The following is a 13453-nucleotide window of genomic DNA, read 5'->3' on the forward strand; positions in this document are numbered from 1 at the left end:
AAGAATTGTTCACGATCATAAAATGCACCCATATAGGATGTCATTACATCAAGAACTCCATGGAGATGACTACCTTCATAGAATGAACTTTTGTTTGTGGGCTCGAGAAAAACTACAACAAAATCAAAACTTTCACCGTAACATTCTGTGGTGTGACGAGGGTTACGTTTAGAAGTAATCGAGAAGTGAACCGACACAATATGAGATACTGGGTGTTTGAAAACCCACACTGGATGCAAGAGGTGGACAACCAAAGGTACTGGACCCTAAATACCTGGTGCGGTATTACCGGTGACAAAATTGTAGGGCCATTCTTCTTTGACGATCGCCTAGACCGAGTAGTTTATATCAACTTTCTAATTGAAATCCCTGAGAAAGTCTTACAACGTATGTGGTTTATGCACGATGGGGCACCAGCACACTACGCCGAAGATTCTCGATTGATTCTAAACGAGCAATACCATGACAGATGGATTGGAATAGGCGGCCCTGTGAACTACCCAGCGAGATCTCCTGATTTAACGTGTATGGACTTTTACTTGTGGGGTAGACTAAAAGACCTACTGTATAAATCAAGACCAACAACTAGAGAGGACATGATGTGGTGGATAAGGGAGGCTATAAACACGATCAGTAGAGAAGAGATATTGAGAGCTGTAGATAGCTTCACCTCAAGGATTGAACTCTGTCTGGAAAACAATAGGTTGCAGTTTGAGCACCGGTTTTAACTCTTCATGAGGTCAGTTACTAGGTTATTGTTAGTTTTAGTTTGATAATTGATAATTGTCATATTCATAATTTACCATGATGCTGCTGTAACATGGTAGATTTGTTTTCAAAACCAGTTTGAAGTTTTTATCTTTTTTAATATTGACAGGATACTCTTTCCTTCCATGGCACTTACATCAATGATTAAATAACAACAGGTTTTCTCCTATACATTTTGTGTAATTTAAGTGTAAAACTTTTTATAATTCAAAATTTACTAATTTAATAACTGGGTAATTTTCCTGTTTCATGAGAGAACTCAGCACTTATCGTAAGACATTGTAGTTTACGGTGTTCCAATACCTTTTTAAATTTTAAAAGACTTTTAAAAATTGGGTAGAGTATTTTTTTCAATCATAAACATAAGAGACCAGTTTACTGTTGGAACTTTTTTTTACTTGCACATTGCACTAATTTTTATAATAAATACTTGAGTAAAGTTATTAAAAAATCTATTTTTGTACCACAGTTTTGAAACCATTGGAGATAGAGACAAACTTTAAACGTAGAAAATGTTTATTTTTTAAAGACCTTTCTAATGATGTACAACACAACCTAGGTTGCTATTTGAGTTTTTTTTAGATTGGGGCTGTTAATTATTTCAAAATTCTATGTATTTTTAAAATGTGTAAATTTTGGGGTAGGGTGGCATTTGATGATATTTTTCGATAAGCCGTCTCATCGTTAGTTTTGAATAAAAATATCGTCTCTCTACATTTGTGCAGGTAGTTGCAATAAATTTACCCACAAACCCCTGATTTTTTAACGTTTTGGTGTACCCTGTACATAAGCGGCAAGATAGGTTCAAAATTTTTGCATCAAAATAATCAGTGAAAAATACCTTTAAAATGAGGTATAACTCAACATACCTTTACATTTGAAAATTTTCCAAAAACCACCCCTACCCCCCAAAAACTACCCTTTTGGGGAGTTTTAGAGATTTCAAAATAATTTCTCCAAATTCTTTGGGGTGGAAATAGGGGGGTTTAAGTTGTTACGAATAATCTACCTCGTTTGGTTTGGCCGCTACACGTACTGTACGGGTGGTCTGCCTCACCCTGTACATGTTTTGGTGATCATCAATTTGATTTTCTTAAGCCCAATTCCTCAAAAAATTCAATTCTTTCTCATAAAGTTCTTTGTTTTTTAGATGAGTTTTAGAATTATAATGGCGATCCTAGTTATGTTTTAGGACTTCTTTCTTACAAAATGGACATGTTATTTTTTCGCCCTTCATTTATATGGGAAAAATTTTATTTATAGATATTTTAAATTTCAATTTTATATTGAATTTTCGATAAATATCGTTCAAATTATCAACTTTAAAGCTAAAAATCTACAATAATTAGAGATAATTCAGTAGATTTTCAGCTTTAAAGTTGATAATTGGAACGATATTTATCGAAAATTCACTATAAAACTGGAATTTAGAAAATCACTAATAATTTTTTTTTCCTTTATAAATAGAGCTACTAAAGGAATTAAATGAAATTGGTGAACTAAGATTTAAAGAATATAAGAAATTAATTGATTTAGAAGAAAATAAGAAATACAAAATTGTGACATTGGAGAAAATCAAAGATAAATTCGGGCTTACAATCATAGCAGAATTGGAAGATTTCAAAGTACATTTACCAAATAGATTTTTGACTGATTTGGATGAAAAAAAGAATTGAATAAAAATGATAAATTACACTTGATTGTTACTGGGAAAAAGACAATAAAAGATAAAGAATGTGTTACAATTAACTTTGTAGAATAAATATTAAGAATTCGAAGATTTTACATTGATTCTAAGGAGATTTAACATTAGTAATATACATTAAAACAGCTTAAGAAATTAGAAGCAAACAGCTATAGATTCGGTTATTCGTGATTACTTGGATTCATTTATCAGTAACACAGCTATAGATTCGGTTATTTTTTCATTCGTGATTTCTCAGATTCATTTATGGTTTATTAGACCGTATTTTAAATTGATTTACTGTTTTCTTCTAAAGTGGTCTAGAACCGGCAGATATATATCTACTTATATAATATATATATATATATTATTTTTGTTGAACCACCATTTAAGTGACGTGAGATCTTTATATATCAACCACGCAGTATCATCCGCAAAAGCTGTTACTTTACCTTCAAATGTTCCATTGCAAAGGTCCATGATAAGTATAGTAAAGATAATGGCCCCCAATACAGATCCTTGTGGCACTTCCTATTTAATTATTCTTTATCCACTGATTTCATAATTTATTTTAAACATTTGTGTTCTATTTGATAAATAGCTTTCGAACCAGCCAAGCACCTATAGACGAATTCCAGAGGCTTCCAATTTTTGCAGTGGTACTGTATGGACTACAGTATCGAAGGCTCTCCTTATATCAAGAAATAGGGCCGTGAATCTTTCATTTTAAATAATTCCTGCCGGTACATATTTAATAAATAACACTAGAGCAGATTTTGTATTCTTTTACTTCTAAAACCAAACTGATTGTGACTGAAAATAATCTGTTCAGGTAGTCTATAGTTTTGTGTTTCATAATGGTTTCTTTTACTTTAGAGAAGTACGTGAGCACGTGATATAGGCCTGTAATTGTTGCACAACTGTTTAGAGCCACTTTTGTGGGTATGTATCACTAAAAAAGTTTCCAGTTGAAAGAATTTAAATTTACAATTAAATTAAATATACACGTATTTTAGGAAATGTTTCTTTTACTAGTTCAGAACTAATTTTATCTATTCCTGGACACTTATTCACTTATTAAACATTTCATGAAAATATCCTAAAAACATAGATGTCATTTAATTTTTCAATGAAAATTTGTCTTTAAATTCAGAATATTAAAATTATTTGGTATTGTTTCTATAATACAAATACCCTCTACAACGATAAGAAATACGTAATTAATTTCCCACATCCTTACTAATTAGATTACCATTTACTATGAGAGATTTGATTGGATCTTTATGTCTTGGTATTTGCCCAGTTATTTCATTAATTATCTTCCAGGTGTTCTTTGAGTCCCCATGACATTCCTCAAACATTTTAGAATAGTAGTGATTTTTTGCCTGTTCTTATTTCCAGTTGCAATTATTTCTATTAATTTAAAATCATTCTGCAACTGAAAATTGTTTTATACATCTACAAATAGAATGAGTAATCCATGGCCTTAACTTTCTCAACTTATTTTGCCCCCTTTTCTGACTTTTCAAAATTTATTTATTATATCACTAAATTTACCAACCACGACCTGGTATTAATATTTAATGGTATTTAATAATTTATGGTATATATAAATTTAATAATTTATCGTGTGCGTTAAAATTTTTTTAATGGTTAAGAGAATCGGCAATAACCGGAATGATTAACAGTTTTAATATGACAGTAGTTATATAATGTATAATGATGAAAATTCAAGAATTTCGGAATAACACTGAGTATGTTTTCATTATTAATTTTTTTAAATTTACAGGTTGACTGCTCTAAAGTAGACTCATTCCCTGATGTATTCTTATCTATAAGCGGCCAAAAACTTGTCATGAATGGTCCAGACTACATTTTGAAGGTAACAGTGCATTTTAAAAAAGTTAAAATAATTTGATACTAGAATACAAGAATTTTACAATGAATTATTGGAACTTTAAACAACAAAATGTATACAATAGCGTTAAAGAGTATAGACTAAAAAATAAATTTTCTGATTAAAATACGTAATTCGCAACAATGAAGATTTTCTGTAGCATTTCATTACAACTATTCAAAAACATTGTTTATGTACTTCACTTCTCAATGCCTATTTCTTGATTTATATATGAAAAGGAAGATAATAACAGTAAATCATCTTTGCATTCTGTTTCATGTTTTTACTGATATGACTGTGGAGTTAATATTTAAACATTTTGAATGCATACCTTTTAAAACTTTACAACTTCAACGACAATTATGTGCAGAATGAACACGGATATTATTTAGTAAGGAATTTGATTTAGTTTTTCTTTTCTCTAAGTTAAATTGAATATAATATTTTACCAAGTGGTATTTAGATTTTGAATTGTTTTTACACATTTTTGAAAGGAGATAGTGAGTCGAAGTAAACGTAAACATTAACAAGTCCATCAAACCTTTGAAAAACGATTTATTATGCTTCAGGCAGATTTAATGGAAATAGGCCAATTGATTTTCTCCGATCACCAGAGTCTAAAACTACGAAAGGATGACAACCTATGTACTGTATGTGCAACCTTGACACACATATACACACACGCACACAAACACACATTCATGTGCGTGTTTATTCTCTTTTTTGGAGAGAAAAGAAATTTCCTCCATATTACATAAAAGTTTAAAGATTGATTTGTAAGATTTTATCTTTGGAATTTTATAACACAAACCAAAATTTACTATTTTATTTAAATTTCATAACACTTAAGGTTTCAAGATGATCGCCATTTAGAAAAGTGTACAATTATTAAAACTCTGAAATTAAAATTTTACAGATATAATTTCGGATTAATTGTAACTTAATCAGGTAAAAATTTCTACGAGGAAATCATGTGTATTAAGAAAATTAAGTACAACGTACAGTTTAGAGTCCTTATAAAGTGATTCGAATTAAACATCTAAATTAATAATGCATCTTGAAATTGACGTTTTGAGAAAATGACCATATGAGAAATATATCTTATAACGGACTGGGCCGGATGGAATATTTCATTATTGAAACACTTCATAAGGACTATAAAGCGTACGTTATACTTAATTTTTGTAATATACATAGTTTAACACTCTAATGGAACATACATTGATATTATCTCGTATATGCATTGATACATAATTAAACAGAGTTGTTTCTGATGAGTATTGTGATTTTACCCATCACTATTTAGTCTATAAAGTATATTCTGAATTTTAGCGTTTAATAGGGATTTAATTGTTAAATTTGAGGAGTTATTTGAACTGTGTCCGCAGAACAAAATAATTGTTGTGCAGCCTTGGCTAAAATACATTGCATCATATCGATTGTCCTTGTTAGATCAAGAATAATCAATTTAGAAATAATACCAAATTAAAAATAAATTAAAACATCTTTGCAAGTTTTAATTGTATCATTCAGTGACTTGTGATACTTATTTACTCTAGCGAATAGTTATGTTCTAGAACAGTTCACTGCTACTGACTTCATATTCTGTAAGCTTAAGGTATTTTATTACCAGATATTTTGATCAATTCCAGCACAATATATTGAACAATAAACAACCTATTTCAGATAAAAGTTGGTTCAGGAGTGACGTGCATCAGCAGTTTTGTACCAGTAAATGCGCCCTTCTTCATCCTGGGAGATCCGTTCATGCGCAAATACTACACTCAGTTCAACATGGGCAACAACCAGGTTGGTTTTGCTCTTGCCAAGTGATTAATGTTTGATCTGTATTTTACCTCTGTTTCGGTTTAAAATTAAACTGTTCTACAGGTAATAGATATAGTACTCATTTTTGACCCAAAATCAGTTTATCAGCAAAAAAATAGAGATTGTATATTACCATCTATGTCTCTCACTTTCAGAATAATACTGTTTTATAAAATAAACAATTTGTGTTGAATAGAGTTCAGAAGCCAACACATCAGCTGAGACTGGAGTTGCCCATATTATTCACTACATTCATACTCGTTACTTATATTACTATAAGATTTCACCTCTTCAGTCTTAAACGTATAATGGCATTCTCTCTGTCAGAATTAGAACACTTGTTACCTTACCTTATTGTCAAAATCGTAACATTCATAACCAGAATTTACATGTGTTTAAATTCCTTATCCCTATATTTGGGCAGAAAAGTAATCTTTTGTATAACCTTGAAATATCACTTCTAGGCAATAATTTATAAGCCTCAAAATCAATACTGTGTATCACGTCTTAACGGTTTCTTTGTACTTCGCTGAGTCTATAAAAGGCCTACATAAAGTTGTAGCCAGCCTTATTTTGTAATGCATTTTTCTGTTGCACGTTATTAACCAACTCTAAGGCAGTGTTTGTACGCAGAAACTGTTTTCTAATATTTTGAGTAACTTGTAAACAGTTTATACAGGAAGAGTTAGATAAGTTGTCCTATACGGATAACGAAAGAACATTTCTGATAGTTTGTAGCGGTGAAAAAGAAATCCATACCCCTAAATCATGTGAAGGGATTTAATTTAATACGTTTTTGAGTAGTAGACAGTGTGTCAAAATCAGTGATCCTATATTCTAATCTAGAAATTTTAAAATGTAAACCCACACAACTATCTGTCTGAAAATAAGGGTTAAATTATAAAAATATGTGGGTTTTATAAACTCCCGGTACATTCTATGATTTAAAAGTAATATAATTATAATAGCTTAGCTCTTAACCTAAATGGAATTTAATTTAAAATTATATAGAGGGACGGGCAAAGTGGCCACTTAGAGTTTGTTGTTTGCTTATTTTTGCAATGTCTTATGAATCACCAAAATCATTGAACCTAATACCAACATGTACTAAAGCCATTATGTTTAAGATAATATAGTGTTTAATTTTAACTCTCATTTTAATTTAACTTTAAACAGTTTAAAAAAAAAATACAGAATGGCAATTTTTCCCTCACAGGTCGGGTAAAGTGGCCAGACCCTGAATGGGTGAGTGCACGAATTGACAACACTATTATCCTTTAAATAGTAAATGGAAAGAAAAGGTTTACACATTAGGCCTGCTTTATTTTAAAATAGTCACACTGGAAATCATCATCCTCTTCCTCGAACCCTGAACACTCATGGTGGGCCCATTGCTTACAGAAAGATCAGGCCTTCATTGTCTTTAGATCTGGAGAAAGGTTCATTGCAATAGAAACAAAGGCAATCTTCTTCATCTTTCTCTTTTCCTGATGCTTCTTGGACATCAAATTCGTTTCTTTGTTTTAGTAGAGTTTTCGTTTTTTGAGCTTGTTTCTTTCTTTTCTTTGACTGTTCATCCTGTAACTTTTTAGTTTCTTCTTCTAATTCGTTTTTGTAAAGACTGTCGGTGTTGATTACCATTCTCCCCCTTTTTCTATTCTATTGTCTTTTCTTTATCACAGTTTGTTTTGCAAAGGAGTAATATGTTTTGGATTTACTTTAAAGATACTTCGAACTAAGCCTACTCCACCGTGTCCGTGAACTGCCAAATATTCACTGCTAGGATCATTAGCTGTTTTTTTCCATTTACGTTTGTTCTGGTTGAAGAAATGCTGAGTAGCATTTTTTGTCTTTCTTCTTTCACTTCGAACTAATTTATTGGGTCAAATTTAATGTATTGACATGTTCTAAAAAGTATCAAACCATTTCAAGAAAATATTAGTTTGCATCCAGCCATTGGAAGTACATGTAAAGTTTGATCCTGAAGGAGCACCGTATGCAAGCTCAGCCTGGGGGAGGAATGAAAGTTCCCTCCGACATGCAAAATTCAAATGTCGAAAGTAAGTATCTTTCTGCCGAAGTTATCGCTCCGACTTGCCTCCTTCCCTTTAAAGCGAAAACCTTTGAGTGTCTACTTTGGAATGTTAGTAGACCTGTTTCGTCACAATTGTAAATTGTATGAGCTGGAAACTCTTGATTATCTAGAACTGCATTTTTAAAATATCAAAAAATCATCTTATCTCGTTTTACAGCTAGAATAGCTTCTTTAATCGCCTCTGCACTTCGAGATTTTTGGGTAAACTTTTATTATATATGTGTACGGCATCTTGATATGATCTGAAAATTACGAAATACAATATAACGTTATATTGAGACTATTAGCATATTAAGGGTTGGTAAATTAAATAAAACACAATATTCTTCTCCAACAAAAATTTAATTAGTGTACTGGCATATAAATATGTAGGGATTACACAGACATACTATTCAACACACCTTTACTTAAATATAAACAACTCATAGAGCAAAAGGACAATCGATTTCGGTAGACCATGCGACCATTATCAAGCCTCAATGAAAATTATTTCCATCTAATATTATATTTTTACAATAAAATACATTTAAAAAGTCGATTTAAATTTATAGTACATTAAGAATAAAAGTTAGTGAGCCATATTTATTTCAAAGATAATATTTATATGTAATAAGAAAATGTACTGCCACTTTGCCAGCTGAGAAAGAACCTAACCTGAGTGAAAAATCACATTCAAATAAATAAATATTATTTGAAATCTTTAATCATGACTACCAATCTCACCTTATTACTTTATTCCTAATTATTACTTAGTTAAAACTATTGAAATAATAAAATTATGAAATTTATTCCTTTAAAGTTCACAACATACAGTATAAAATATACAGTATAATGAGAAAAAATTAACAAACAGGTATATTAGTTGACCACAATTAAAAGTATGTGTGGCCAACTCTAACCTAAAAATCAACTAAAAACAAAATTCACTTAAAAAACAAGAGTCCAGTCAACTTAGAAAAAAAACTCGCTATCTGTGGCGCTTGCAAGAAACAATTATTTCACAGAGAAAAAAAATCGAAACTCTGTAAGTTATATACTTTATCACTACCAGCATTAATTACAATAGTTATAATTCAAATTAATAATATATTACAATAATAAGTATTTTTTGTAGTAAATTACTAACTCATCTTATAAATGTACAAAAAATGTAAACTGGCACTTTTAGCCTATTAGGCCTATATATTATATTAGCATATACTATTATATTATGTATTATTATTTAGCATATTATGAATACAAATTTGTAAAAAATAAAAACATGAACAATTACAGAAATAGGAAATAACTGAAATCCTAGCACAAAACTACATGGTAAACAGTTAATTTAAATTGCAATAGTAATGTTAATATATTCTGCTGACATTTGACAATTAATAATATCTTTACAATTTAAGTTTTAATAGATCCGTATCATCAATACAAAAAAGCCAAACTTTTAATAAAAAAATAATTTTAAATTTATACTATTTTTTATCTCAAAAGGCAAACAATTGAACAATTTTAGCCCAATGTATTGATATGAATGCTTAAATAACGATTTATTTACTTTAGGCACTCTAAAAACTCGTTTATAGCAACTTCTTGTTTTGTAGAAAAGGTAATTTGTTCCGGTATTTCCGCTTCTAATGTAAAATATCTTCAAGACTTTATAAATAAACATATGCTGGATTGGTAGTAATCTTAGTTCGCAAAATAGAAGATATGACCTGTCATGTTTATATTTCCGAAGGATAATTCTAATAATATGGTTTTGAGTGTAGTCTTAGTCTTTGAATGTAGCTTTTATAAGTTCCTCCCCAACAATGAACACCGTACTGCAAACGAGAATCGACCAGTGCAAAGTATAACATTCTTAATACTTGTACGTCACAAAAATTTCTTAAGAAGTAAAAAGTTCTTATGGTAAACTTTAATTTGTCATGTGTTGAAGAAATATGGGGTTCCCAATTTAAGTTTTGGTTTAAAATAACGCCTAGGTATTTAACATTATTACTTTTCTGTATTATTTCACACTTGCAATTTGTTCTTAAACATTCGTGCACATGGTAAACCAAACTTGTTAGGAAGTCAAAACTTTTAACCAAACTGAAATTTATAAAATTTGTTTTACTAACACTAACTCTCATTTTGTTACAAAAACACCATTTACTCAAAAGTTTTAGATCTTCATTTATGTAATGCCGGATATCATTAATATTGTTTTCAGAATAAAAAATCGCAGGCTAATCGGTCGTATGTTGTCCATTTTTCTTGAAGTAGATTTTTTTAAATCGGAACTACGTTAATAGTTTTTAGTATGTTTGGGAAGACGCCGTTTTGAAAGCTAAGATTAACAATATGAACAATCACAGGTGAAATAACTTCCGCAGATTTTTTAAACAATTTCGACAGTTATATTATCAAAACCGGATGATTTTTTATTTTTTAAATTTTTAATTGTTGTTAATACTTTGTTAACATCTGTGGGAGAAATAAAAAAGGACTGTGTTAAGTGTTGGCCCACATGCTCAGCAAGTGTGAGTGGTGTTACGCTAGAGGTAGGGTTCAGGTGTATGTCCTGACTTTGAAATGAAATGAAATGAAATGAAAAATGACTTTATTTAGAGGCGAAGTGATAAGATAAGAGTTTAACCTTTCAGCTATCTCTTTAGGATCACTGAAAATCTCACCGTTATCTAACACAATGTGTTCAATATTTTTGCTCCTTGACTGACCTGTTACCTCATTTATTACTTTCCAAATTTGCGTCGAGTCACCGTTGCAAAAATTTATTTTATTCATTATAAAAGAGTTTTTTTTGCACTATCTATGTCATGTTTTAGCCTATTACAATATGAGTCAAAATATATTTTAAAAGCCTAATCGTAAGGACGTTTCTTTCTTAATTTGTACAGCTTATTACGTTTTTGGAGCCTATACAAAATACTTGAATTTATCCATGGGCTAAGAGATTTTGCTTTAAGTAATTTATGCTTTTTAATAACTACCTGAGTGTCCTCAATCGTGTTTTTGAAAGTATAGTAAAAATTTTTGTAACTGATATTAACTTCACTTGAGTACAAACAATCATCCCATTTAACTGCCTTTAATTTTAAATGTAATAAATCAAAATCACATAGAGTTCTTTTTGTTAAAACTTTACTAAATACTGTATTTAACCTTTTAAATTTAGACCCGCAGTCCAGCTTAAGGCCAAGCAAACAGTGATCGGTGATTCCCATATCAAAAATAGCACTTTCAAAAGAATCTACATTAGTGTGACGAACGAAAATACGATCCAAAACTGAACGCGAATTGTGAGTAATTCTTGTTGGATTGTTAATTAGCGAAATTAAGCCGTTATTATTCAAGAAATTGCTATAGTATTGTACATATTTACAATTAGATAAAAATAAATTTATATTTATATCTCCAATTAATACAATATGATTATTAATATATTGAATTTTGTTCTCGAGTTCAGTAATAAAATCACTTTCAGAGTGGCTGTGCAAACGATATAAATAAAAAAGTTAAAAAAGCCCGTTCATAACTTATGTTTGGCAACAATACATCAGCTGTTATCATATTTATATCAATCTGATTAACAATAATACTATCACTAACATAACACATTACTCCACCGGCTCTGTAGTTGTTATTACAATTAAAAAGCATATTATAACCAGGTAGCTTATACAAACTCATGCCATCTTCATTTATCCAGATTTCGCATAGCACTAAAAAGTTTATTCTATTTTTAAGCTGGCTTATCTCAGCAAGAAAGCTAATGAAATTTGCTCTCATACTACTAATATTAGCGTATAATAGTGTCAAAAAACCATCATTACTTTCAGAATCATAAAAAGAATTTAGATTATATTTATATATTTGTGAATTCATGAAAATTAACTAAAAACGACCCTACAACATTTTATGTAAGAATTTATTTTAAGTATATATTATTTACCTAAATCCTAAAATTTAGAAAAAAATAAATTTTAAATTTTTACAAATACTATTTTGTGGAGTATAAAATATTTTTATTTAATGTTCTCGATGACAGCCAAGGTACTTACTTTTTGAACTTTAGAGTCAGCATTTTTCTTGATGAAAAATTTTCCGTCTCTGCACCACACAAACACGTAACCCACCTCCTGACACTTTTGTTTGAGCTTGGCAAGAAACTGCTTGTTCTCCGGAGCCAGATGATCATTCACATACACCTTGTTGGGAGGAAAAGCCTTGTTGATCTTGTCTGCTGTCAGGTGAGCGCTTCTACGTCGAGCTTCCCGGAACTTGGCGAGGAGATTTTCTTTTACAGCTCTGTCGTGGAACTTCACCACCACAGCGGGTGCACGGGCCTTGCTGAAGGATGGGATCCTGTGACCAGCTGCAATTTGAGCAGGTAGTATCTCCACTCCCAAAGCACTTCCCAGGTCCTTCACTATGTCGTTCACATGTTCATTCGGTGTGGTAGGAATTCCGCTGATCTCAATGTTATTTTTGCGGCTGTACTGCTCCAAGTTCCTCATTCTCTCTTGCATATCTACAACTTCTTTCTTCAGTGTTACATTTTGCTGAAGTAAACCCTCGTTCTCTTTCTTGGTCAAAGCCAGCTCCTTCCTGATCTCGTCCATCAACTTATTGGAAGCATCAACCTTGTCTGACAAAAACTGCATTGATGTTGTCATCTCACCCATTTCATTTCTAACAGATTTAAACTCGTTAAACATGTCATTCTTAAACTCCTCTAAAACACGGAGAAGGAAGTCCTGCGTTAGGGCTGTGCTCGTGGATGAGGATGATGTGTTACTGGAGGTCTTCTGACGACAGTCTGAACACTTCCAATTCTTCACAGACCTTGTTGTTACTCCATCACTCTCGGTCTTAACACATGCACCGTGGAAGAAACGATTACACCCTCCGGTACACTTAATATCATACCCTCATTAATTGGGGCACTACAAGCGCCACAGGTAGACATTTAGAAAAGAAAACGTAAAAGAAACTCTTTAAAAATTAAAAGTTTTCCTTGCAACAGTAACTCGTGCACGATACAACGATGCACGCACAATCACGTTAAACCTGTACACACGGAGCGATAAGCGAGTGGTCTTATCTGCTCGGCTGCCTGAGCTGGACTATTACAACTCCCTACTTACCAAAAGTCATACATGTAGAAAAACGTAAAAAATAA

General features: G+C 31.2%; 2 protein-coding genes across 2 annotated transcripts in view; one reads left to right on the forward strand and one right to left on the reverse strand.

Annotated features, from left to right (window-relative positions):
* Positions 1 to 6245, forward strand: part of LOC124362376 (lysosomal aspartic protease-like) — a 28798-nt gene extending 22553 nt beyond the window's left edge. Inside the window, exons 8-9 of the mRNA XM_046816815.1 lie at positions 4242 to 4334; positions 6036 to 6245. Coding sequence (XP_046672771.1) covers positions 4242 to 4334; positions 6036 to 6182 — 240 coding nt within the window. The 3' untranslated portion in view covers positions 6183 to 6245. The remainder of the gene's footprint in view (positions 1 to 4241; positions 4335 to 6035) is intronic.
* A 6051-nt stretch (positions 6246 to 12296) lies between these two features.
* LOC124363518 lies at positions 12297 to 12956 on the reverse strand. Its single transcript, XM_046818766.1, has one exon. It carries the CDS (start codon positions 12954 to 12956, stop codon positions 12297 to 12299), a length of 660 nt encoding a protein of 219 aa, XP_046674722.1.
* Positions 12957 to 13453: the final 497 nt, after the last annotated feature.

This window comes from Homalodisca vitripennis, chromosome 5, assembly GCF_021130785.1.
Source record: "Homalodisca vitripennis isolate AUS2020 chromosome 5, UT_GWSS_2.1, whole genome shotgun sequence".
NCBI lineage: Eukaryota > Metazoa > Arthropoda > Insecta > Hemiptera > Cicadellidae > Homalodisca > Homalodisca vitripennis.

Bases quoted from the DNA above. Each gene is read 5' to 3' on its own strand.
- LOC124363518 (XM_046818766.1), bottom strand. From the start codon at position 12,956: ATGGGTGAGATGACAACATCAATGCAGTTTTTGTCAGACAAGGTTGAT.